Source organism: Bufo gargarizans, chromosome 2 (genome assembly GCF_014858855.1).
Source record: "Bufo gargarizans isolate SCDJY-AF-19 chromosome 2, ASM1485885v1, whole genome shotgun sequence".
In the NCBI taxonomy this organism is placed as follows: Eukaryota; Metazoa; Chordata; class Amphibia; order Anura; family Bufonidae; genus Bufo; species Bufo gargarizans.
This window is the reverse complement of record NC_058081.1, coordinates 614,143,554-614,171,474: the sequence shown is the minus strand read 5'-3', so window position 1 is coordinate 614,171,474 and position 27,921 is coordinate 614,143,554. Positions and strand designations below refer to the sequence as shown.

The following is a 27,921-nucleotide window of genomic DNA, read 5'->3' as shown; positions in this document are numbered from 1 at the left end:
TCTGTGGGAGAAATAGAATTAGCCGAGTGAGTAATCGCCGGTCAGACCCGCACTGATCCAATATTTATTGCATATTCTGTGGCTAGGAGAGAAATGATAATCGTGATTATTGCAGGGCGAAATAAAGTCACATGAGTAAAACAAGCGCCTATCCATCATCTAAATTCATTGCCGGAGTCCTCCTTGTAACGCAATAAGAAAATATAGCAGGTCATTTAATACAAGAGCTTAAAAACTGATTTCTGATAACTTTCCTGTAAGAAAATGAGCTTATATAACAACAGACAGGGGATCATCTGGTGCCTTCCACAGTATAAAGACTTCACGCACAGGACGGACTATTCCTCAGACACCCACAGACCACTGCCAACTCCCCGTTCCTTTGGGTTCAGGCATGGCATTGGGTGTATTCTACAACTTTGCTATACCGCAGACGAGGCTGAGAATATAAATAAGTATAAAGTCTTCTGGAAAGCTGCTAAAAAAATATAAGAGAGTCTTAATCTGGAGACCGTAGCGGTTCATATAAACCGTATGCACAGAGCCTCAGCTCCTATTAATATACCCATTCATCCAGGTCACCTGCACCCATAGGACGTACAGGGGCAATTCCTGTAGAGGGGTGTGGAGATTACTGCACAGCCATCTATCAGACCATGATCCAGAAGGACGTGGGGGAGGACCCATACTGTTCCATACTTAAAGAGGTAGCAAGTGCGGTGTCGATGGCCTTACAGTCACTGCTCATTGGGATTATCAAGTTCTTGGAACGTGTCCTCAATCACCTGCCACAAGCAGTTCTCCAGTGGGAAGTCATTGTCCACCAAATTCACCAAGAAGTAGTTATCATGAATGTACTGGATGATCATGCGTGATGGAGACTCCTCTTCATACAGTTTGGCCCACTGCTCAATCCATAGGGCAAAAGCTTCATCCTGCGGGCGAAAAAAAAAAAAAAAGTAATTTTGTAAATCCTTATCCTGTACTGATCATCAGTTACATGCTGTATTATACTCCAGAGCTGAACTCGCTATTCTGCTGGTGGAGTCTGGAGTCACTGTGTACATACATTACTTATCCTGTACTGATCATCTGTTACATCCTGTATTATACTCCAGAGCTGAACTCGCTATTCTGCTGGTGGAGTCACTATGTACAGACATTACATTACTTATCCTGTACTGATCCTGAGTTACATCCTATATTCTACTCCAGAGCTGCACTCACTATTCTGCTGGTGCAGTCACTGTGTACATACATTACTTATCCTGTACTGATCATCTGTTACAGCCTGTATTATACTCCAGAGCTGCACTCACTATTCTGCTGGTGCAGCCACTGTGTATATACACATTACATATCCTGTACTGATCCCTGAGTTACATCCTATATTGTACTCCAGAGCTGAACTTACTGTTCTGCTGGTGAAGTCACTGTGTACATACAATGCTTATCCTGTACTGACTCAGAATTACATCCTGTAATATACTTCAGAGCTGCACTCACTATTCTGCTGGTTGTTACTATAAGCCAGCAGCAAACTTGCTAACAGACACGCCAGCTTAGATCCTGTAACACAAGTGATTTCCCGTACATCAGATGACTCTTCTGCAAATTTAAATTAGCAAAGCAAACACCTAAGAGGCTGGGAATGCTGGGGGATTTAGTTAGACTTCTTTTCTTAACACACTCCCACCCAGCTTACCTTCCAGTACATAAAGCTGACTGGATCCACCACTGTTGGCTGTATGATCTCACGGCCGGGAAAAATGCCCCAGGTCACGGCGTTTGGCTGCATGTCCGTGGAGTTTGTGATGTTTTCCCCCTGCAGGGACATAAGAATACGTAGCCTTTTTGCCGATTCGTCTGGACACCATTAGAATTAGAATCACACACAAATCCATACCTGTACATTCACTATATGGTAGTTGACACGAGGTTCGTATCTTTTCAGCACTTTGATGAGAGCCGTCACCATCTCACTGGAGGTGAAAAACTCCAGGTACGCCTGTGCAGATAAAGCCATAGGTCATCAAATATACACAACTTACTTAGTCTTATCCAATTATCATCCTACAGCTCTGCCAAGATCTATAATACAGCCTGGACCCACCCAGGGCCCAGCAGATGACAAGACATCCGCTTGTGAAGGTCCACCCAATGGGATTTAGAATGGGTTGGATTTTGACCTGAACATATACAAATAGCTCCTACATGGAGTAGTAATCACAGTCTGCTTTTACTTGAATGGGGCTGAGCTGCTCAAAAGGCTAGGTGACAAATGAATGGGTCGTCACTCTGCCTACGAAAAGCTGAGAGAAGGCCATGGCACTCACACGAGCGCCGCTGCCTTCTCAAAGAGCAGATCGGCGTGGGTCCCAGCTGTTGGACCCCCACCGATCAGATACTGATGACCTACCTTGAGGATAGGTCATCATTAAGAAAATATCGGAAAACCCCTTTAAACTCATTGCCAGCTCGATGAAACAGAGCTGCAATGCCAAACAACCCATGGACTGATGTGGCTCAATTTTTGGAAGGAAGCCATGTTTTTCTAATCTTATAAGGCAAAAATATCACTATCTTTACAGCTGCTTGCACTGAAATCTTCCAGCCTCTAAAAGCAACATTCAAGTAATCAGTGGTCAGGTCTCCTCAGCTTTAAGATTCTACCACAGCTGCCTACCTTCTGAAAGACGTAGCCTCGGCTTGGCCCCCATCCCACTATGGGGTCTGTTGAGGGTTTCCCATTCACATTAGGCTGGGAGTTAATGGTCAGAACCCCCCTTTTATTAACTCTCTCCAGTTGGTCTTTTAGCAAACCGGTTTCTTGAGCAAGGGGGTCATCGTTCCAAGGAAGGCAAGTAACCTGGAAAGTATACAAGGTAGCATTAGATGCCTTCAGCACTCACAAAACATAAAAGGAAGACTGGCATATCCTCCAAAGTTGTGTTACTTACACACAACTTTACATAAATCAATAGTACAAGCGACCACGAGAAAGTAAAACTAATATGTTTTAACAGTGAGAAATGCATAGCTCTAATGTCATAAGCCGTTCACCCCCCCCCCCCCCCTCCCAAATTTGCTAATCGCTTTTCGCATCTCAAAATGGAGCAGCTCTACAGGAGGATCATATCATGCATGTCAATACAAGTCTATGGAGAAGGGGGGGGGGGGGGTGAGTGAGCAGCAGCATGAGTGAGATGGTACTCAGAGATACTAAGGGCCAGATTTAATCATTAGCTCAAGTCAGAATAATGGAGTGAAAAAGTCGCAAAAATTTGCGCAATCGCTAAAACTGCGCAAAAATGTGACTTTTTTCTGCTTTGCATTATGCTCGCCAATTTTCTAAAAGTGGGCGTGTTTTTTTATGTAAATGAATCTATAGACACATTTACTATTTCGACTATTTAGAAAGTCGCAAAAAAAAAAATTTGCAATTTCACTCCAGTGAGGACCATGCTTATCTTATGAGACTTTTTAAATAGAACATGCAACTTTTTCGTAAAGATGTGCGACTTTTGTAAAGCTGCTTACTGACGGATAAACTGCTACCATCAAACCACATTTATTACAGTCTTAAAGGGCCGATCATAAATCTGACTTGGATAAAACTGACCTTAGCCATATGTGAAAGTGGAGTGAGCTGTCAGAGTTAGGCTATTTTCACACTTGCGGCAGTGTGATCCGGCGGGCAGTTCCGTCGTCAGAACTGGCCGCCGGATCCGGCGGGCAGTTCCGTCGTCAGAACTGGCCGCCGGATCCGCCGCTGACTGAAAGCATTTGTGAGACGGATCCAGATCAGTCTCACAAATGCATTGCAAGGACGGATCCGTCTCTCCGCTTGTCATGCGGACAGACGGATCCGTCTTGTACATTTTTTCATATTTTAGGCGATCTGCGCATGCCGGAACGACGGATCCGGCGCTAATACATTCCTATGGGAAAAAATGCCGGATCCGGCGTTCAGGCATGTATTCAGTTTTTTTGGCCGGAGAGAAAACCGTAGCATGCTGCGGTTTTCTCTTTTGCCTGATCAGTCAAAACGACTGAACTGAAGACATCCTGATGCAAACTGAATGGATTACTCTCCATTCAGAATGCATGGGGATAAAACTGATCAGTTCTTTTCCGGTACAGAGCCCCTGTGACGGAACTCTATGCCGGAAAAGAAAAACGCAAATGTGAAAGTACCCTAATGATAAATCTGGCCCTAATAAATTATATATATATATATATATATATATATATATATATATATATATATATATATATATATATATATATATATTAAATTCACAACAATACAGGTCAGTACCTCTCTAATGTCCTTCGTGATCCTGGGGCATAATTCTGAGTGAGTAAGAAAAGGTTAGGAAGCAGCTTCTCCCCTACTTTTTATGTGCAGTGGATGGCAGCTAGTCTCCACCCACAATTTCTGAGAGATCTGCAAATTAGACATTCAGCATGTACCGAGATAAACTGCTAAAAAAATGCAAGATACAAGTCATATTAGTGGGGGCGGAGTTTGACCGCGCTGCTGCATAGCCGCTCAAGTCTGAGCTCCTCGAGAGAACTGGCTATATAACCCCTAATTAAGCCTGCCATCTGTGCTGCTATGGGAAAGGTCGGCAAAGAAAAGCAAAAGGGACATCGCTGAGGCAACTCCTGTTCGCTCTAAACAGCCGGACATGGATACATTTCTGCAAAAGAATCCCAGACCCGCTACGCCTAGCGGGACTATGATGGCGCCGAGCTCTACACATGACTCAGATGATGAAGAGCTCTCTGATACAGGTAGCGTAAACCTCCGCCATATAGGCCATAGAGTAGTAGCACTGGGAAATACCCAAGACGCCTTATTGTCCTATGGTGAAAAGACCAGCGATGCGCTGTCTGCACATAAGGCCCTACTGAATGAAGCTTTGGTCAAATTAGAGGACCAAGAAAATCTCAGCCGCGACGCAACATGAGGATACGCTGAGCTGTGTCGATACTGAAGACATCCTGAAAAGCTGCAGAGAATCCAACCCACTCAAATATGAGGAGGCTGACATCTTAATGTTTAAAGACCTGGCGCCCTCCACCCTGGTCAAGCGCCGAATACTTAGACCCCTTCTAGAAGCGCTGAAAGCATCGGCGCAACCGTTCAGCTGGCTCTACCCGTTTGGCCTGGCAATTACTAAGAACAGCAAGCAAATAACTATCAGATCGCCGCAGGACCTTAAAGCAGCCTGGGACACTCTGGGAATTACTCCCATAGAAATTCCATCTTGGATGCCCGCAGACTAGGGCGATTCGCTGCCAAGCCCACCTCAACCAGATCCTTGGAAACTGGTGTCGGCAGGGAAGATGCATAAAACCAAAAGGGATAGCATATCCAGGATCCTGACCTGGGTAAGTCTTTTTTGACGAGCCATTGTTAACTTTCTCTCTTGTGCTGCAACTCTCTGGATTGAACATCCACTTCTATATGAGAGCCGCGTGGCTCCTATCGTTAGACCTTCCCACTTTACCTCAAGATGCTTCCATATGCACATAGTGAAAGGCGGCACCAGTAGCTTGCCGGGACACTGCTATTTCCACCTGGAACAACCTCAGGGGAACTTTCCGGTCTTCCTGTACGCAGTTCGCATACCAAAAGGTACCGTGCAGCCGCCCGTGAGCTACCGAAGCACTGTGACGATTCACAAGGGCGCCAATCGCTGATGTGACATTCAGATAGACACATTCTTTTTTATAAATCAGATAATTTTTATTGAAGTAAAAGTAAATACAAATGTATTCAATAACTAAATCCCCCATAACCCCAACATTGTGGGAGAAGAGCAGCAAATCTAACATAAGTCAGATACATTAGAATATGTGCAATTACACAGAGCACAATAATGAATTCAACAGCGGAGACAATGGAGACGCCGGCAGACCCGCAATACCAAGCCCATAGACAGACTAGCCAAAATGGTAACAATGGTTCAATAGCATCGGCACACTCCCGGTATACCTTTCTTTGACTGATATTCATATATTATTAGTTGCAAGCACATAAGCACCACCCCTGCTTTAAGAACGACCTGGAACAATCCAGCTACTACAGTGCAAGGACAGCCATTGACTGCACACCCCAGATTTGTCTATCCATGGTCCCCATATGTTGTCGAATTTCGACAGACAGTTTCTCTTCAAATACGTTCCCCTCTCCAGCCTTATAACCACATTCATTCTAGCCACAAATTCTGCAAAGCTAGGAGGAGACGACTGAATCCATTTAGCCGCGACGGTTTTCCGAGCTTGATACAGGATTCTGTTGATACCTGTCTTAATGGGAGGTTGCAAAGACTCAGAATCAAACAATCCGAGTATGCACATTCTTGCATCTAGTGTATATGTAGCGCAGTATATTTTGTTAATCAGTTTTATTATCTTAGACCAGTACCTATGTAGAGAGTGTTGCATTGCCAAATCATGTGGAACAGCCCATCTTCATCAGTCCTGCATTTCGGACACGACAAGTCAGGGCGACACCCTATCATCTTCAAAAAGAGTGGCGACCTGTATACTCTATGCAAAAGAAAAATCTGGGATAATCTAGCCGCCTCACTCAAAGACAGGGTTGGAGTTAACGCCAACACCTCCACCCACTGATCATCCGAAATTGGGCCCACATCTTTTTCCCACTTGCTCTTGATTAGTAGTGGATATTTTTCCAGATTCCTTTCCTGCATCTTCCCGTAGGCTCTAGAGATCCCTCCTTTGGAGGACCCCACCACCATCAGATTGGACAACACCTGATAGGAGGTGAGGACCATCGGTCCAATTTTTGCTTGTGAGCTTAAGGCATGTCTAAGCTGTAGGTATTTGTAAAATGGTCTGGAATTCAACCCAAACTCTATACACAATTGTTCAAATTGCTTTAAAACTCCCTGGGAGTACAATTGACCCACATTCCACAACCCCTTACGCTCCCATCCTTTAAAACCTGACAACTGAGACAACTACTTCAGTTTGGGATTATTCCAAAATCGGCGACAGGTCGAGTAATCCTGCCACATTTAAAACTTCCCTAGACTTAGTCCATACAGTTCGCATTAATTTAAATATTGGGAGCTCCCTCACTGACTCTGCCACATCCTTTTCTAATACCGTTATTGGGGGATTACAGGACGCATTATTTTCTAATTGTTATAACAGTGCTTTATATAGCTTTATGTGACCTGCGGGGGTATAGCCAGTATTCCACCTGTTCTGGTCCCACCTTTATCCTGTTCGTCTATAAGAGACTATTAGATGCTCTACAGGACAACCCCACCTGAGCATCCTTCCATGTGCGTTTTACATGTGGGAATTCTGCACGTTCTCAGATGCTTAATAAAGCATTTACCTTCCCCAGTTATGTGGCTGATAGCCACCATTATTATGTTATGTAACATTCTCTCCCTTTCTCATCTGCACTTTTCTTCTCCACCTCCCACTACTGACCCCTATCCCTTGGAGATTTCATTTACTATGCTATTGTACCCGATGCTGATATCATGGTAACTGTTGTATCATCATCTCTCAACGCACGGGGTCTGAACGAGCCACGGAAAAGATCCCAGGTTTTATCACTTCTCCACAAAGACAAAGTCTTCATCGTTTTCTTCCAAGAATCTCATTTTAAAAAACAGGTTGGATCCCTAAATTACCTCCCAGACGATTCTACCAATGGTTGAATCAGAACATATACAGTCAGGTCCATAAATATTGGGACATTGACACAATTCTAAAGTTTTTGGCTCTATACACCACCACAATAGATTTGAAATGAAACTAACAAGATGTGCTTTAACTGCAGACTGTCAGCTTTAATTTGAGGGTATTTACACCCAAATCAGGTGAACGGTGTAGGAATTACAACAGTTTGCATATGTGCCTCCCACTTGTTAAGGGGCCAAAAGTAATGGGACAGAATAATAATCATAAATCAAAACTTTCACTTTTTAATACATGGTTGCAAATCCTTTGCAGTCAGTTACAGCCTGAAGTCTGGAAAGCATAGACATCACCAGACACTGTTTCATCCCTGGTGATGCTCTGCCAGGCTTCTACTGCCACTGTCCTCAGTTCCTGCTTGTTCTTGGGGCATTTTCGCTTCAGTTTTGTCTTCAGCAAGTGAAATGCATGCTCAATCGGATTCAGGTCAGGTGATTGACTTGGCCATTGCATAACATTCCACTTCTTTCCCTTAAAAAAACTCTTTGGTTGCTTTTGCAGTATGCTTTGGGTTATTGTCCAGCTGCACTGTGAAGCGCCGTCCAATGAGTTCTGAAGCATTTGGCTGAATATGAGAAGATAATATTGCCCGAAACACTTCAGAATTCATCCTGCTGCTTTTGTCAGCAGTCACATCATCAATAATTACATGAGAACCAGGTCCATTGGCAGCCATACATGCCCACGCCATGACACCACCACCACCACCATGCTTCACTGATGAGGTGGTATGCTTAGGATCATGAGCAGTTCCTTTCCTTCTCCATACTCTTCTCTTCCAATGACTCTGGTACAAGTTGATCTTGGTTTCATCTGTCCATAGGATGTTATTCCAGAACTGTGAAGGCTTTTTTAGATGTCGTTTGGCAAACTCTAATCTGGCCTTCCTGTTTTTGAGGCTCACCAATTGTTAAAATCTTGTGGTGAACCCTCTGTATTCACTCTGGTGAAGTCTTCTCTTGATTGTTGACTTTGACACACATACATCTACCTCCTGGAGAGTGTTCTTGATCTGGCCAACTGTTGTGAAGGGTGTTTTCTTCACCAGGGAAAGAATTCTTCGGTCATCCACCACAGTTGTTTTCCGTAGTCTTCCAGGTCCTTTGGTGTTGCTGAGCTCACCGGTGCGTTCCTTCTTTTTAAGGATGTTCCAAACAGTTGTTTTGGCCACGCCTAATGTTTTTGCCATCTCTCTGATGGGTTTGTTTTGTTTTTTCAGCCTAATGATGGCTTGCTTCACTGATAGTGACAGCTCTTTTGCTATCAACTCTCAAGATGAGATCCACAGATTCCAAATGCAAATAGCACACATGAAATGAACTGTGGACCTTTTATCTGCTCATTGTAATTCGGATAATGAGGGAATAACACACACCTGGCCATGGAACAGCCGAGAAGCCACTTGTCCCATTACTTTTGGTCCTTCAACAAGTATGCAAACTGTTGCAATTCCTACACCGTTCACCTGATTTCGATGTAAATACCTCAAATTAAAGCTGACAGTCTGCAGTTAAAGCACATCTTGTTTGTTTCATTTCAAATCCATTGGGGTGGTGTATAGAGAAAAATGTTAGAATTGTGTCGATGTCCCAATATTTATGGACCTGACTGTACATCAGCGAGCAGGGGTGTCAGCATTGCCATCCATAAACAACTTCCATTCAAGCATTCTGCCACCATTACTGACCCTGGCGGTCGTTATCTATTTGTCAGGGGCTCAATTGCGTTTACGGGTCACACTGGCGAATTTATATGCCCCTGATAAGGGTCAAGTACAGTGGCTCGTTCAGACTCTCAAACTACTTCATTGAAGAAGGGTGTGGTTATTTTGGGAGGCGATTTTAACGTCCCACTAGAGCCAGAACTAGATTACTAAGTGCACATGTAACTCCCATAAACTCCTAGGTCGATTACGGGGAGCTTTGAAACACCTGGGAGGAACAGATGTTTGGTGAACACTCAATCCTTCATATCACAACTACACATTTTACTCTCATGTGAGGTCTTCATACCACAGACTAGACTGTCTTTTCTTATGCACTGCCCATATCTCACTTGTCACGATAGCCAGCATTGGCAATATCACTCTTTCGGATGATGCCCCGATCTTTCTCCATATTTTCTTAAAGGAACTGCCCCAGAGAGAATGGAATTGGTGCTTAAACGACACGCTGATTGCAGACCCCTCAAATATATCAAAGCTTAAAACCTCCTTGGAAGAATACTTCAAATTTAACAATGCCGACCAGACTGTCACAACCAGACAGCTGAGAAGCTCTGACAGAGGCCTTTCAGAACCTCCTCCTTGAGTTCTCTTTGTTGTGCTGTTCAGTTCCTCATCTCGTTAGCCTCTCTCAGCTGTCATGGAGTTGGACTGATTGCATCCCTTTAAATTCCACCCCATAATGCATTACTGGGTGGCTTATACTTCTTCCTGGAGTGTGTGTGCATGCTGATCTTGTTTTCCAGTCTGCTACAAAAGTAAGTGCTGAACATTTATCTGTTATTTTCCGTTTGCTGGATCCCAGGTGACCCTGACTCCCTCCGTGTCTGGTGTAGGGAGCCGGTGGTCGTGTCCCCTCACTATTGTAGGGTGTTCAGGGGTTATATAGTCGAGGTACGTGGCTATGCAACCTTCCACCTCTGGGATCGTTGCATAGGCTGAGCAGCCAGGGAAAGTCTCAGGTCTTGTGCAGGGGTCTCCCTTTTGGTTCCTTAGCTTTGGATCCACTCAGTCATATATGCATGTTGCTTTGTCTTGTTTCCTGTACACCGTCCGTGACACAGACTTTGCCTTCCATAGTGTGGGAAGCGCACAAAACGGTAGTCAGGGGTGAGCTTATTGCCCTAGAATCCCTAATATTAAAGAAACGCTTAATGGCTTTGGACACTCTGCTGTCCCAGATTTCCAAACTAGAAATCACACATAAACAATCCAAAGCCAAAACTATAGCACAAGAGCTTCTGAAGCAACGCACAGAGCTGAAGCACCTCGGCCAAGACCCTCCTTCGCTCCAAATTTAAAGCATATGCGCATGGGGACAGGGGTAACAAATTAATGTTGGCTCTACTTAAATGACAGCAATCTGACTCCTTTATATATTCCATCAAGGACATGAAGGGTTTATTGCACAAAACCACCTCAGAAATTTCAACAGCCTTTTGCACCTTCTACACTGAGCTATATAACTTACCTCCTTCTGTTCACCCATCTCCAACCACCATCCCAGGGGCCACTAAAGTATTTCTTTCCTCTCTTGATTTACCACTCATCTCCATCCCCCAATCTGAGCAATTACTTGCACCCATCACAGAACTAGAGGTTCGCCATGTACTAACCTCTATCCCTTCAGGGAAAAGCCAGGGACCCGATGGTTTCTCCATTCAATACTATAAAACTTTTAGGGATACCATAATCCCCCTTTTTACAACTCTCTGCAAGTACCTTCTTAAAGGTACCCCAGGAGTTAGAGGCTCACATCACAGTGATATATAAAGATAAAAAAGAGCCATTAGATTCTAGCAGTTACAGCCCAATTTCCGTACTGAACACGGATGTTAAATGGTGGACAAAGATACTGGCACAACGCCTTCAAACAATTCTACCCAGCATAATTGACAGGGAGCAGGTTGGCTTTGTCTCTGGCAGAAAGGGCAAAGAGAACACAATACGACTACTACGTCTGATAACCTGGGCACAAGAATCTCATAAACCTCTCGCACTTCTCAGCACTGACGCTGAAGAAGCCTTTGACCGGGTTAGCTGGCATTTTATGTCGGCAGCATTGTCCAAATTTGGCAATCTCGCAGAATTTCGTATTCCCTCCTGACGAGGGAGAGAAGATTTGGTGGATTTTGGCTTCCAGACATCCATTTATATTCTAAAGTGGTGCAATTGAGTAGAAGCTTAACCTTACTCTCCCCGCATCCACCGAACCTTTGCACACGGTTGGAGAGACATCTTCTAACCAACAGGGAGAGACTAACACTGAGGGGGATCCAAAACCACTCATAATGACTCATCCTCACCACTCTTACTGAAGATCGTGATGGCTAAGTGGTCAAAGATTTATAAGACACAGGAGCTTAGGTTCCCTCACCCTAACCTACCTCTGAACCTACTGCAGCCCTATATTCATTCCAATATGACGGAGCCCTCTGGTGTATGGCCTCTCCCAACTAATCTTACGTTTCGTGAGGTTTCTCTGCCGGAAGGCAGGTTAGACTGGGAAAAAAAATTCTCACCCTCCCCAGGGTACAGAAAGACCCATTCTTACATCTTTTAGACTTTCGGAGAGACATCAGGCATCTCATCATACCTCCTGCCCCCCCCCACAGAGAGGCATCCTGGATTGAAAAACTACTGGTTGTAACTCAGCTCCCTAGACGGTTACTATCCCTAACATATAAGTCACACTATCCCTAACATATAAGTCACTCCTATCTTCCGTACCACCAAAACTATACTTCTTAGAGGCATGGAGAGGGAGCTCTCAACCAAACTCTCAGACCCAGAAAAAGCTTTTATACTTACTAATGCACATGGATTTAAATAGATGTATTAAGATACAAGAAAATTCATACAAATTGTTAACTAGATGGTACAAAACCCCAGAATATTTACACATGATTAACTCTGATCTTTGTTGGAGGTGCGGGCTGGAAGTGGGCTCCCTCTCTCATATTTGGTGGCACTGCCCAACCATAAAACCCTTCTGGGCAAAAATTAGCTCAATAATAAACAAAATATGCTCCACAAACATCACATTGGACCCCAAACTGATATTATGGTGCCCAAACAAGACCATCACTCCATCCAAACATAACCTCTCCGCCATGCTCATTACAGCAGCCCGCCTACTGATCCCATATTTATGGAGGAGTAGCTCTGCCTCTACTACATCATCCTGGATTGAAAAAGTAGACCAGATCTACCGCTTTGAGGAACTAGCCCACTGGGAAACTCATTCACGTGTGACATTCCTGAAAATTTGGAGCCCTTGGAAAGTTTATAGGAAATTTCATTAATAGTTATCTTTCTCCCTCAATTGACGTAGACACGTTTCGGCTCAATGACAAATGTATCTCTATAGTGATCTCCGGTCTCCATATTTGTACCTGGAACTAATGTCCAGTAAGCTCTAGACACGCTTGACCACCATGACTACCATCCCTAAACACAGATTATACCATCCTTTTTTCCATCATATGCCACCAACTACAGTAGAAGGTCACTCCTTCAAGATTATATCTCCAATGGTTTCCCCTCCTCCCCTCCCACACACATCCTTTCCCCCACCCCCCTCCTCATTTCTGTTCTAACACTTCTACACACCACTCACCTCTCACACCTAAAAAGGTATACACTTGCTCGACTAAGATGAGCTGTTCTGAGGATCTTTGAGAAAAACACCCCCCCCCTCCGAACCTCAAACTTACCTGGAGGGCTAGAATAGCACTTGGCAAAGAGCTCACGGATAGTATGTACTCTCCAATTGTAATAACCATTTGTAATATTGCTGTTACTAGTGTATGACCATATGTTTGTGATATGTTTGATTATATATTTTAATAAAAAAGAGAATTGGCAAAAAAAAAAAAAAAAAAAAAGGCATATTAGTGTCCAGAAATAGTGTTATTCCTCATATACACACTCTGTACTATTGATTAATGCAAAGTTTATTGATAGGTTAGATATGCTTTAAACTTACTTTGTGGCCATTAGGGTTAGGATTTCCCATTATGTAACAGGTAAAGACTTCAAACACACTCTCCTCGCTGCTCAGCTCCTCTCCCCACATCTTCAGTAACTGATCCCGGGGTGATTTACTCTTCAAGAAGAAGAGATAATAATCCGTTAGCTCACCGAAGGCTGGAGAGGAAGAGTTTCCCCTATATAAAAAAAAAAAAAAAAAAAAAAAAGTTTCTCAGTTTTATTCACATGGAAGGATGAAGGAAATTGCATTTTCTTTGGTCAAGATACAAACCAACGTCCATTGGGGAAGTCGTCCCACTCTTGTGTTCTGTGAATGTAACTCTTGGGTCGAGAGGCCCAGAAGATTGGACGGACGTCTTCTTCTCTCCTTTTGGGGTGAGCGCTTACCGCCCAAGGCATAGGTCGTCTAAAAAGAAATAAACCAGCAACTTACTCCACAAGGGAAAAGCTCTTTTCTTATGGTTCTAGATGCTCTACAAATATCGGTTAGCATGTCTAAGGACAGACAGGTCAAATTCAGAATTCCTATGTAGGCAGAATTGGTAAATTCATGTTTCTGTAGAACAGGGCAGCCACTAGATGAAGCAAACTGAAGACAGCTTTACAGAGGTTGACTGAATTTAAGAGGGTAGCAAATCCACTGGATATACTATGCATGTCTAATAGGTGTGGATCCCACCTCAGGAACTGTTACCTGATGAGAGAGCAGAGACCTTTTCATAACTCTCATAGACCTTGTTGGAGGGGCCCAGTACAGGTGACACCAATACTCCATTGAAGTGTATAGAGAATGTTGCAGTCAGGGGTCAACAGACCTCATTCTATCAATGCATATATGGAATATGCGGTGCTATAACCACAGGGATACCCTCCAGTGTTAGACAACCCCTTTCCATATGCCCTATAATAGTGTATGGATATCATAAAGTGGTGAATGGGGCCAGTCCATCAGGACCTCTCCATTCTCCATAGTAGACAGCTGCTATAAAAAAGTGAATCCTACTCTGGAGGACTTGGAATTATATGGCCACCCAGTGATTAAAAAGGAGACCATGTAATATTATATTCACCTTGCAAGATTGCCATCAGGCTAGTCAGTGGAGCTGAGAAATTCAACAGGAATAGAACGACTAGAACCCCCTGCAGATCCTACAAAATTCACAGCTACAGCATTAGAAGGTAAACAATGATGAAACTCATGTGACACTGCTGTACCGACAACATTCTTTCTGCTACAAATAGTACATATATGACATTCATCATGTTCCTGACACTCACCTCGGATCCTCCTGCCACAAGCCGAGCCGCCTGAGCACATCTATGGTGGCTACTTCCCGGTTGAGAGTATAGAAATGTAACCCATGCACCAGACCGCTGTCCAGCAGCTCCCGACACATGGACACAACAAGGTCAATACCATAATTCCTAATTGCTGCATCGTTGTCTTTGATTGGCTCAATGACATCCGTGATTTCTTGCGGTACTTCAAGTTTGGAAAGCTTAACCAGCTGTCGTAAGGAACCATAACCCTGAGGGAAGAGGACAACATGTGTTTTTTGGGGGAAGAAAAGCATCAATGCCATTTTCTAATACAGGCATCCTCAAGCTGCGGCCCTCCAGCTGTTGCAAAACTACAACTCCCAGCATGCCCGAAGAGCCCACAGGTATCAGCCTACAGCAGGGCATTGTGGGAGTTGTAGTTTTACAACAGCTGGATGGCGCAGTTTGAGGATGCCTGTTCTAATATGTCTGGTTGACACTGGAGACCAAAAGAGATAATCCAAAAAGATCCAAAATGGCCAATGCCTTCTGACACCAACACTAAATGGGTCATGCCTATGAGATGTTTAAGCAGCACAACCCTTAAAAAAATAAGATATACTCACCTGGATTGGAAATATTCCTGGCAGGATGGGACATGTGATACCGATGGCTCTACAATCCTTCAAGAACTGTAGGAAGTTCTCAGACCTGAAGAAGAGCTGAGTGATGATGAAGTCAGCTCCAGCATCCACTTTCTCTTTCAAGTGTTTGAGATCGGCCTCATAGCTCTCAGCCTCGGGGTGCCCTTTAGGATAACCTGCATAGACAGAGGCATGTTACTTTCACTCCTATACATGAAAGCCATTGTTTATCAGAGCTAAGAAATAGAGAATTACCAGCAACACAGATATCAAAGTAGTCGTCAAATTCATGGCGGATGTGTTTCACTAAATCGATGGCGTAATTAAATCCTTCTGCTTCTTCCTCCCACTCCTCACCAATGGGATCTAGAACACAACAGAAAAGCTTCACAATTCTTGTTCATATGGTTCAATATTACAATTATACCCTTGTACATAGAGGGCAGTACTTTAGTAGTTATAGTCTTTTACATAGAGGGCAGTATTATAGTCATTATTTTCTTGTACATAGGGGCAGTATTGCAGTCATTATATTCTTGTACATAGAGGGCAGTATTATAGTCATTATATTCTTGTACATAGAGGGCAGTATTATAGTCATTATATTCTTGTACATAGAGGGCAGTATTATAGTCATTATATTCTTGTACATAGAGGGCAGTATTATAGTCATCATATTCTTGTACATAGAGGGCAGTATTATAGTCATCATATTCTTGTACATAGAGGGCAGTATTATAGTCATATTCTTAAACATAGGGGCATCCTTATAGTAGTCATATTCTTGTACACAAAGGGTATAATAGTAGTTACATCTTTTACATAGAGGCAGTATCATAGCAGTTGTATTCATGTACGTAGGGAGCAGTATTATAGAAGATATGTTCTTGTACACAGGAGGCAGTATTATAGTAGTTCTATTCCCATCAGGGTAAGCATAAGTAGTAGTTTAACACACCCCCTCGAAGGGCCATTATATTTTTCAGCCCATTGTGTTTTGCTTTATGAAGATGTCTTGTTATCTCCTCCTTGGTTTGGGTACAACAAGTCATGTGCAGAATGGTCTCCAGTCCACAGAAATTTACGGCTGTACTTGCAATGGTCATTGAAGAGGTTTCTTTCTCTGAGCCAGGGTCGCCAGCAGGGTGCCAAGTCACATCGACGAAGAGGGGCCCCCCAGAACCCATACGATCAAATCTGCAATGAGAGAAGTAATCAGATAAAAGCTTGTATGACCTCAATGAACCCCGACTTCATAATCTGATTTTATTTTCGGATTGCAAATTTATTCTATTTGCTGAACATGATTATGGGGGCGGCCATCTTGCCCGAGCCGTTCTTAACAGCAAGGCAGCCCCATGGGCCATAGACAATGGTCAGGAGGAGACCTAATTTACTTCTATGAGAGAGTCTCCTAGGCATGCTCTGAGCTGTGCAGAGGTCACTGTGCAAGCAAAGAATAGATAAGCTTTCAAACTCATCTACTGTGGATGGAGGATCCTGTCTTATCTGTACACAGAGGAGATATCTGTCATTTTAATCCTGCCTGTAATGATAAGCATGATAACTGCAGTAAAGTGACCTGTACAAACCAAGAAGTGGAGCCTCTTATTAGGCTTAGTGGCCAGTGCAAAAACTGCAGGAATTTGTTAAAAATAAAAACATGATTTAAACAATAGGTTTTTTTCTAATGACACATTTCCGTTAAGAAGATCTGACATGAGTATCTGTAAAAGCAGAACAACATGGGGACATGTCTGCTCTCCTATTAGCCAAATGTCACACAAATATTGTTCCTGTTTGCTACTAGGAGTGATTGAGAATAAAGCAGATACATGGTTTAGTGGTACAGTGAATTCTTGATGAAAGCACCTCCTCCGCCCCCCTCTCTGTGGCGGACATGCTTCCGTGTATGCATATGTTGTCCACAGCGGCCTTCTGTCAGTCACTGCTGAGAGGGATGAGGAGGCACTCGGGAAGTACACCTCCCATGAATACACTGTAAATACACAGAGGTTCCCCCGGCGGTACAGGAATCACTCACAGACCTGGAGATGAGGTTGACAGCACCACTGGCTGTTCGTGGTGGGAAGAACTCCAGTGAGAACCACTTGTCTCCAGCTTCAATGCGTCGATGCATTTTATCCCGCAGCCGTTCATGCCGCTCTACGTCAAGGACTGGAGTGGAACATCGGGAGCTATCCTTGGAGTTATCTGCACTGCTACAGCTGGTGCTGCTGCCATCAAAGCTGTTTGCCTTCACCATGGTGAGCACTAGAGAACAGACCTAGGGAATCACAAAAAGAAAATTATTGTTTCCAGGAACAATATAACTAAGGCCTCTTTCACACGGGCGTCAGTTTTTTTGCCCGGATAAGAGGCGGGTGCGTTGCGGGAAAATACGCGATTTTTCCGCACGAGTGCAAAACATTGTAATGCGTTTTGCACTCGCGTGAGAAAAATCGCGCGTGTTTGGTACCCAAACCCGAACTTCTTCACAGAAGTTCGGGCTTGATGTTCTGAAGATTGTATTATTTTTCCCTTATAACATGGTTATAATAGTACTGGAGGGGTTAAAAATAAATAAAAAAGTTAACTCACCTTATCCTCTTGATCGCGTAGTTCCTGGTCTGTTCTTTGCTAGCTGTGGGCTAAATGACCTGTGGTGACGTCAGATCACATGCTCCAATCACATGGTCCATCACCATGGTGATGGAGCATGTGATCTGACATCACCACAGGTCCTTTAGCCCACAGCTAATAAAGAAGGGACCGGGAACTACGCGATCAAGAGGATAAGGTGAGTTAACTTTTTTTTTTTTTTTTTTTAAACCCCTCCAGCACTATTATACTCTGCATTCTGTAGTCAGAATGCTATTATTTTCCCTTATAACCATGTTATAAGGGAAAATAATACAGTGAATAGACTGTCACCTAGAACCCATGCGTGAAAATCGCACCGCATCCGCACTTGCTTGCGATTTTCACGCAACCCCATTCATTTCTATGGGGCCTGCGTTACGTGAAAAACGCAGAATATAGAACATGCTGCGATTTTCACGCAACGCATAAGTGATGCGTGAAAATCACCGCTCGTGTGCACAGCCCCATAGAAATGAATGAGTCAGGATTCAGTGCGGGTGTAATGCGTTCAACTCACGCATCGCACCCGCGCGGAATACTCGCCCGTGTGAAAGGGGCCTAACAGTCGCCATTAGGGGCTGTTCACATGGTGTCTTCAGCCAGAAGAATTTGGTGTCGATTCCATGCCAGGTTCCCAGGTAAGCCTGGATGCTTTCTATCTCCCAATGTTTTCAATGAGAGGTCGTGGTTTACAACTGCAACCAATGTCCTTTCTTGGCATGGAGATGGCGCGCTGCTACTGGAAACCATGAGAACCGATTTCCGCACTGCTGTCTGGAAGTTTCTGGCACGGAATCTGCACCAAATTCTGCTGTTGAGAGGTTCCATGTGAGCGGCCCCTTATAGACTCCCCAGGGGTTGTCACCATGCATTTCTGCCTTGCATGCTCAATCTACTGATTCTTAAAGGGGTTGTCCGGGTTCAGACCTGAACCTGGACATACCAAGAATTTCACCCAGGCAGCGCCCCTAATATGAGCATCAGGGCATTTCATACTCCAATGCTCTCCCTTGCCATACACTGGATCAAAACAGGGCAAGGGCTTTTTTTATTTACAACAACACACTGCCAGGGAGAGGCTTCTGCCCAGCAGTGTTTCTGGTGACATCACCGGCTGTGATGGGCTGGCTTTAGCGCTGCCCTAGCCATTTTCAGGCTGGTGACGTCACCGGGCTAACTGGGAGAGCCTGGTACGTTACCAGATCTCCTGAAAAGTGATTCAGCGCAGGGCAAAGGAGAGCATCACAGCATGAAATGCTCCGATGCCAACATTAGAGGGGGTGCCCGGGTGAAAATATGGGTTTGTCTGGGTTCAGCTCTGAACCGGGACAACCCCTTTAAGGCTACTTTCACACTTGCGTTCGGGGCTCCGCTTGCGAGTTCCGTTTGAAGGCTCTCACAAGCGGCCCTGAACGCATCTGTTCCGCCCTAATGCATTCTGAGTGGATGCGGATCCGCTCAGAATGCATCAGTCTGGCACAGTTTGTCCTCCGCTCAGCAGGCGGACACCCGAACGCTGCTTGCAGCGTTCGGGTGTCCGCCTGGCCGTACGGAGGCAAACGGATCCGTCCAGACTTACAATGTAAGTCAATGGGGACGGATCCGTTTGAATTTGACACTATATGGCTCAATTTTCAAACGGATCCGTCCCCCATTGACTTTCAATGTAAAGTCAAAACGGATCCGTTTGCACTATCATGAACAAAAAAAATAAAAATAAAATTATATGTATATATATTTTGTTTTTGTTCATGGTAATGCAAACGGATCCGTTCTGAACGGATCTAAGCGTTTGCATTATAGGTGCGGATCCGTCTGTGCAAACACCAGACGGATCCGCTCCGAACGCAAGTGTGAAAGTAGCCTTAAGGGGTTGTCCACTTTTTAGTATTGATGACCTATCCTCAGGATAGGTCATCAATATCAGATCAGCTGTATAAAGAGAAGGCAGTGCTTGTACGAGCCGCAGCAATTGCAGTGGCGTGCAGGTGTAATTACAAGTATGGTGTCCCCATTCACTTCTATGGGACGGCTCTGTCTGTTCAAGTGAATACTACAGAGCCATCCTAAAAAATTGAATAGGGAGGCCATACTTTTAATTACACCTGCTCAACACTGCAATTGCTGCAGCGAGCAGGTAAACAAAGCAGAGCTTGTACAAGCACTGCCTTCTCTTTATACAGCTGATCGGCAGGGGTGTCCGGTGTCTGACATTGATGATCTATCCTGGGGACAACCTCTTTAAGTAGAAAATATATTCAGTCGTGGACCTGGAAATGCTGTACACTTAGGCCTCATGCACATGACCGTAGTTCTGGTCCGCATTTTATTTTATGTGGATGGGATGCAGACTCATTTGTTTCAATGGGACCCATCCGTATATGTCCATTCCGCAGCCCCACAAGAAAAAAAAAAAAAAAAACAGAGCATGTTCTATACTTGTAGGTATTGTGGACAATAGGAATGTGTAATGTATTGCAGGGCTTGCGGAAGGGAAAATGCGGGATGCACACTGCAGGTATCTCCAATTTCCAGACCGCAAAAAACAGATACTGTCGTGTGCAAGAGGCCTTATAAAAAGCAATGAAAACTATAACCTGTAGAGCTAATAAATATGAATGCGAGATTCCAGCAGCGCAGAGATGGAGGAGGATAGGACGATCAGACCCTGGGCTCCAGAATTTGGGATTATTTCTTGCATCTTGCGGGTCCTATGAGAGCCGTGCACTAGCCATTGTGATGGACTGATCTCCTGATGCAGGAGAAAGGACAATTTTCCAATCGTTTATCTCCTGGGCTTGTACTGGTGGTGTTAGACTTTAGCCGCAGAGTCATCACATTGCCAGGGTCATGCGGTTCATACATACGTTACTAGTGACACATGGGAACTTTCATTGGAGGCCTCAGAGGAAGCGACCCAGGACAGTTATCTGCAGATATACCGCTCCACTGTGATAACACCAGGTAATCTAGGACTCAGGTGATGTGTCCCAAGCAATTAAAGGGGAACCTCCACCTACTCACCAGACATAGCCAGGGAGCCACACCTGGACAATGAACCATCTTTGGTCTCGGATATGCAAACTTGGCTCTAGCAACCAATCAGAATTCAGCTTCCTGACGTTCACACTTCATCCATTGCTCCAGCCCCTACAATAGCTCAGCCTATGACCCCCTCCCCCCCACAGGACGGGTCTAATGCCCCAGTGGAACATCACGATAGACTATATGTTGGAAGTTTCGCCCATATGACAGATATGGCGTGACCGAGACCTACAATAGCTGCCATGTTATACAGAATGATGGAAATCTGCTGCTAGGAGAGAAAATGCCCTAAATGTATTAAATGTCTGCAAAAACAACAGCTGTGCCCCCCAAATATGAAAGGGGTGATAAGAAATGGAGCCCCAATCTGAGTACTACATGGGCTTGGCCAACTAACTGGGACCTGGGCACCTTCCAACGACCAGGCTGCACCCACCATCATGTACCTTACAGCAAATTAAAAGGGGTCTGCACCATTTTTTGGGAGCCTACAATAATACAATAATTAATAGGAAATGTGGACCACAACTGCTTAGAGCAGTGTAACCCCGACCTCACCATAGAACATGCGTCCTTGGTTTTCACAATTGCCAGTCCCAAAATGGAGCAGAGGGAAGAGGCTGCTATTTAAAGCGCCCGGTGATATCTGATCTTCATGTTCTGACGCCTCAGCCCTGAAATGTTTAAACTGCTTATCTGTGTGGCCCCAGGGACTTCTAAGCACTTCTCTGCTCCTGTATTTGCAGACGTGGAGGAGGGGGGAAAGGGTTAATCGAACATTATGTAACCTGTTACTTATACAGTATCTGGGCCACAGGTTCCTCCAGCCATAAATGGAAGGCAAAGCTGCCTGAGGATACACGGGTGCGAGCGAAGGACATATACTAACCGTACAATCCCACTACCGCGGCGTCGAGGTATTATCCTGTGTAACGGCTCTAGTGAGTCTAGAGTTAAAAAAAAAGTCCCATGTCAGTGAATGGAAGCATCACGATTATGTCTGTATGGCTCGTTACAGTCTAAGGCTACTTTCACACTAGCGTTCGATCATAATAATGCAGACGGAGGCTCCGTTCAGAACGGATCCGTCTGCATTATTTTAGCATATAACAGCTAAGTGTGAAAATAGCCTCGTACGGATCCGTCCAGACTTTCAATGTAAAGTCAATGGGGGACGGATCCGCCTGAAGATTGAGCCATATTGTGGCATCTTCAAACGGATCCGTCCCCATTGACTTACATTGTAAGTCTGGACGGATCTGCACGCCTCCGCACGGCCAGGCGGACACCCGAACGCTGCAAGCAGCGTTCAGCTGTCCGCCTGTCCGTGTGGAGGCGAGCGGAGCGGAGGCTGAACGCCGCCAGACTGATGCAGTCTGAGCGGATCCGCTCCATTCAGACTGCATCAGGGCTGGACGGCTGCGTTCGGGTCCGCTCGTGAGCCCCTTCAAACGGAGCTCACGAGCGGACCGACGAACGCTAGTGTGAAAGTAGCCTAAGGGTCCATTCACACGACCGTATTTTTGGTGCAGATCGGATGCTGACCCATTAATTTCAAAGGGGCCGCAAAAGATGCGGATAGCACACCGTGTGCTGTCTGCATCCGTTTGATGGCCTCACAAAAAACAACATGTCCGTTCAGCAGACAAGAATAGGCTTTTCTAACAAACGGCGGGCGGGACGTGCTGATCTGCAAAATGCAGAACTCACACAGCTAGTATCCGTGTTTTGTGGATCCCTACCTCCGCATCAGTAGCTCCAAAGCGGCCACCAGTGAAATGAGGAAACCCAACATTCTTAGCAGGCAGTCCATGTTCAGCATAACAGGGGAGTAGCCTGGTGGGAAACAATCTTAATTTAGGGGTTGTCCTGAGGATAATTCATCAATATCAGAAAACTGGACAACCTCTTTAAGGTGTTTTTGAGGACTTGCTTATCGATGACCTATCCAATGTCAGATCGATAGGGGTCCGACTACAGACATCCCTGGCGATCAGCTATTTATATCATTTTTAGCGCCGGGACAGGCACCAGGAACTACACTGCTCCATACACCATATAGTGGCCGGGCTTGGTTACTGCAGCGCTGTTCCCATTTATTTGAATGGAGCGGTAAAGTCCGGAGCTAGTGACAACAGCTGACTGGTGGGTGGCCACGAGTCGGACCCTGGCAATTTGATATTGATAAGCTATCCTAAGCAAGTCCTGGAAAACACTTAAAAATTGTAGAGACTTTCTACGTAAAAGAGGGACATGAGAAACAGACCCCCCCCATTACATCATATGCCCTAATGAGGTATATGGGACATAAAGGGGTATTCCGGTAGGTAAAAAAGACTGATACAGCCACCTGCATGCATGCGACCGCTCTATTGATTTCTAGGGGAGTACCGGAGATGGAATGCCCACCGATCTGATAATTATCCCCTATCCTGTGGATAGGGAATAACTTTTACCTACAGGAATACCCTTTTAATGTAACATTTTCCCTTAAAAAGGGTTCACCTTTGTCCAGTGACTACTTCACACGTGATAATAGACTATATGGTAAAGGAAACATTCAGCAGCGACCACGGATGATAACAGGTATCTAGATGTGCCCGTTCTGTGCATATGGAAATGGGTTACCAAAGTGAACACTCTTTAGGGTAGATTCCGTTTTTTGGGCGTGGGTTTCTACGTGGATCCGGTGCCCAAAAACTGTGCCGAAACAGTCTTCCACTGTTTTCAATCGGAAGCCACGCCGCAGTTCATGCGGCTGAGGATTTTTCCCGTGCATTTTTATGGACTGCGCCATGAACGTACACGTCCATCCGTGGTCCTGCGGCAGGAGCCTGCTCATGGTTCAGCTCCAGTCAATAGCGCTAAACCGTGAGTGGAACTGCACCATTCAAAATCAAAACCCACGTCAGAAATACTGCAGTGGTTTATGCAGCCGATTTCAAAACCCATGGTGTGAACATGCCCTTAAATAAACACATGTATAGGCACCTACCTACCATCAAACATCCCAAAAGTGTAGCATAGGTCCGTAAACGAAGACACTGTGGGGCCCACAACCTACCTGCTGACCTGACACTACTACTTCAAGCAGCTGAAGAATCCGCAAGGCAGCCACGAGGAGCTCAGCATCCCCCCTGGGGTTTATTTAAGGATCTTGTGCTGCTAATGTGGTTAATACCCAGCGGCCTAACAAGCTGTACCTACAGGTCAGGTACCCGGGAACAGAGCCGCAGGGTGGCAATAACCAGTAGTCACACAGCAGGCGGCACGGAATTACAGCTGGTATATTCCACTACGATATCGTCATATCATTGCATAATCATCAGTATCACTGGAGAACTAGGTGAAAAGTCAACCAGTTCTGCGGGCCAAGTCAGGTGTGGTCAGACACAGCCTAAAACAATCACTGTCCAGACTGTGCCCACAGCGGGTACACGCCTGCGGCTATTTTATACGTTGATCTTGGGCTCATGTAAGCAGCAGGGGAACATTTATTGCAAGTCCTGATGGTTTGCTTCATTACATCAGTCTAGACTGGATTCAACAGAAACAAACCCTCAGCTATGAGCAGTATAAGTCTATGGGCCAGATTTATCATTAGGATACGCCTCATTTGTGGCGTTAAAAAGACGCAAACTACGTAAAATTTTTTGTGCATTTCTCCGCCGGCCTTGCCACTTTCTCGAAAAGGGGGCGTAACCAGAGTGGGGCCAGGGGTTCCACATGCCAGTTTTCTGGTGTAGAAGAACATTGAAATCCATAGATGCTGCGCCTAGTCATAAAATTCAGCTCGTTTCATAAATGTGGCAGTGCAACAGCCCGCTGGAGTTCTCCGGATCTGGGCTAGTCGGATACTGCCATTCACTGCCAGAGTTCTCCGGATCTGGGCTAGTCGGATACTGCCGGAGTCCTTTGACTATAATGGGAATCGGCGGGAATCCAGCTGTACCCGGGAAAAAAACTGCTGCACGCAGTGATAACCCTGCTGCAACACATTACAGCCTATGGTGTCCGGCAGGGACGCGCCACTATCTGGATTGCTCTGCCGCATGTGTAAAGGAAGCATTAGGCGCAGCATCCAGCAGCACACCGGGGTATCATAGCCCAGCGCATGCTACTGGGCCATGATAAATCTCTCCCTGCGCGTTTCCAGCCTGTGGTTGTAAAAGAAGAATGTTCCCATTTGCTAACAGAAAGCAGAGATCTTGAAACGTGAATGAAATATACTAGAAAGTTGCATGTTTCATTTATAAAAACCAGGATAAAATATATAGCAGAAGGCAGGGATCCTTTCCTTGTAGTTGTCACCTTCCTGCCACCCACAGAGGAAGACACTTTAATGTGACTTCTTGCTGCAAAGCAAGACCATTTTTAAGAGTTTAAGGGATACTTTTTTTTTTTTTTTGTGACCACCCCCCTCCCCAATAAGTATAGAAGGATGCTTTTTTATTTTTTTTGCGGCCAGTATGTGGAGCCATTAAGGCTCCTTTCACACCTGCGTTCAGGTGTCCGCTCGTGAGCTCCGTTTGAAGGGGCTCACAAGCGGCCCTGAACGCAGCCGTCTGGCCCTAATGCATTCTCAGTGGAGGTGGATCCACTGAGAATGCATCCGTCTGCCAGCGCTCAGCCTCCGCTCCGCTCAGTGAGCGGACACCTGAACGCTGCAAGCAGCGTTCGGGTGTCCGCCTGGCCGTGCGGATCCGTTCCGACTTATAATGGAAGTCGATGGGGACGGATCCGCTTGAAGATGACACCATATGGCTCAATCTTCAAGCGGATCCGTCCCCCATTGACTTTCAATGTAAAGTCTGAACGGATCCGCTCAGGCTACTTTCACACAGAAAATTTTTCTAAGTTATAATGCAGACGGATCCGTTCTGAACGGAGCCTCCGTCTGCATTAATATGAGCGGATCTGTTCAGAACGGATCCGATCGAACGCAGGTGTGAAAGTAGCCTAACTTCAATGGGTCCTCAAAAAATGTAAATGACTGTGTGCAAAAAAGATAGAACATTCACCGTTTTGCGGACAAGGATAGGCATTGTTAAAAAAACTAATGCAACACTGATATCACACAGACGTCATCCATATTTTTTGCGGATCTGTGCTTTGCAGACCACAAAATACATATGGCCGTGTACAGGAGCCCTGATTCTATACCAATCAGGTGCACTCCTACAATAGAAGTACTGAAGAGCAGCACCGCGACTATCGGAGCACCCTGGCGTCCTATGAGGGTGTCTCAGCCTGTTTTAAGGGGTCACTGACCCTAAATTACCCAGCTTATATATGCACAAGTGGCTAGATGTAGGTGCAAGGATCTCAGCACTGAAATAAAGTAAAGATGGAGGCATCCCAGGTCAGTCGCCTTCATATGGCCAGCAACACAAGAAATGCGACATTTAGATTTACAACCCCTTTAAGAATTGGGCATTGCAAAATCATGTGTTTTTATGGATTTTTTGGTTTAGGCGCTTTAGTAAACAGGACGATGCCTGGCAGCCATGCCCGGCTAAAGCTGCCAAGTTTTCCCGTCACAGAATTGTTTATACCCAGTATAAAAACGGCACCAAGACAAAGAGTTAGGGCTGGATTACACCGACAGACTGGTTTTCTCACCAACCACTGGTCAGATGGCCGTTTACACACTCAGATCTTTTGTTATACTCACCAGCTATTGGTCTGATTGGACAGATATTGGTCAGATAATCTGTGGTGCAATACTGCCGTGAGAGGACAGCCGCCAACATGATCTTAGGATTCATGTAAGGTCGTGCAGGTAACTAGAAACCCTGGTATCCATAAGACCGAGTTAGTCAGGGAGGTTGGTGCTGCCCCTAGATGGGCATTTAAGCAGTTGTGTGCCCCACTAAAGGTCACATGACGAGACCAGCCTAGACCCAGGGTATACAGAAGAGGCCGACCTGTGACACCGAGCCACACAGTCTGCAAAACTGGTGCCATGGGTATGTGACAATCCCTACATCTGCACATGCACCCACTGATCTGATGACCGCAAGCAGAGGTAGTGAGGACTTGAGACACTAATATAGGCAGAGCCTTCCATTAGGCCCCTGCACACAACAAAAAATGAAGACAGAAAACCGTGCGCTGCCCGTATCCGTAAATCAGTTCTGCAAACAAGATAGAGCGCGTCCTTTCTGAAAACAAGAATAGGCATTTTTAACATGGGGTGGGGGGGTCGTGCAGGACGCACACGGTCGGTATCGGAGGACGGCGGACAGCGTGTGCATACGGCCTTACACAATCATATCACCGCTCTCACACGTCAGTGTTTGATCAGTGATTTCCATCAGTGATTACAAGCCAGAGCCTGCAGAGATAGGCTATAAGGAAAGATCTGCCCCTGGTCACCAGAAGTCCTCATGCATGGCACAGAAGAGGGGGCGGGGGATGCAGGACCCCAGCAGAGGGACTGATCCCCAAAATCTCAGAACTGATGTAATGAACCCCCCCAAAGTGCAGCTACATGCCATTGTCATTCATTCATGTCCAAGCAGCTAATCTGTGGAACTACAAGCACCAGCATGCTGCAGATGTCACATGCAGTATGACATGATGGTACTTGTAGTGCAGCAGGGACTGCAGACCAAGATCCAGTCCCTCGTAGCCTTGACACAGTAAGAGGGGAACGTGCAGATACATAGGACACAGGCTGCACGGAGAGCCGTCCCCCGTTAAGTGCATTAACCCCCTCCTTCCCTGCTCCCGTTCTCACCTCCCTAGCTTCTGTCTCCACGCCGCCGACCCACACTCCCTCCCGAGCCGTCGGGAAAGCGCATTAAACCTCTCGTGACGTCATCAGGACACAAGCTGCTGCACACATCACGTGAC

General features: G+C 45.4%; 1 protein-coding gene across 3 annotated transcripts; it reads right to left on the bottom strand.

Annotated features, from left to right (window-relative positions):
- Positions 1-29: 29 nt before the first annotated feature.
- On the bottom strand, positions 30-27,921 carry MTHFR (methylenetetrahydrofolate reductase). 3 transcript variants are annotated; one of them, XM_044282083.1, is made up of 14 exons: positions 27,806-27,864; positions 22,806-22,899; positions 21,953-22,010; positions 17,424-17,662; positions 16,334-16,572; positions 15,631-15,741; positions 15,358-15,551; positions 14,750-15,000; positions 13,743-13,877; positions 13,467-13,647; positions 2,687-2,869; positions 1,907-2,008; positions 1,706-1,825; positions 30-935 (listed from the first exon to the last, which is right to left on the bottom strand). In XM_044282083.1, the coding sequence occupies exons 4-14, from the start codon at positions 17,639-17,641 to the stop codon at positions 738-740; spliced, it is 1,932 nt and encodes a 643-aa protein (XP_044138018.1). In that variant the 5' UTR covers positions 17,642-17,662; positions 21,953-22,010; positions 22,806-22,899; positions 27,806-27,864; the 3' UTR covers positions 30-737. The 3 variants fall into 3 exon arrangements, with proteins under 3 accessions (XP_044138018.1, XP_044138020.1, XP_044138019.1); XM_044282085.1 differs by lacking the exon at positions 22,806-22,899 and having other exon boundaries at positions 27,806-27,853; XM_044282084.1 differs by lacking the exons at positions 21,953-22,010; positions 22,806-22,899 and having other exon boundaries at positions 27,806-27,921.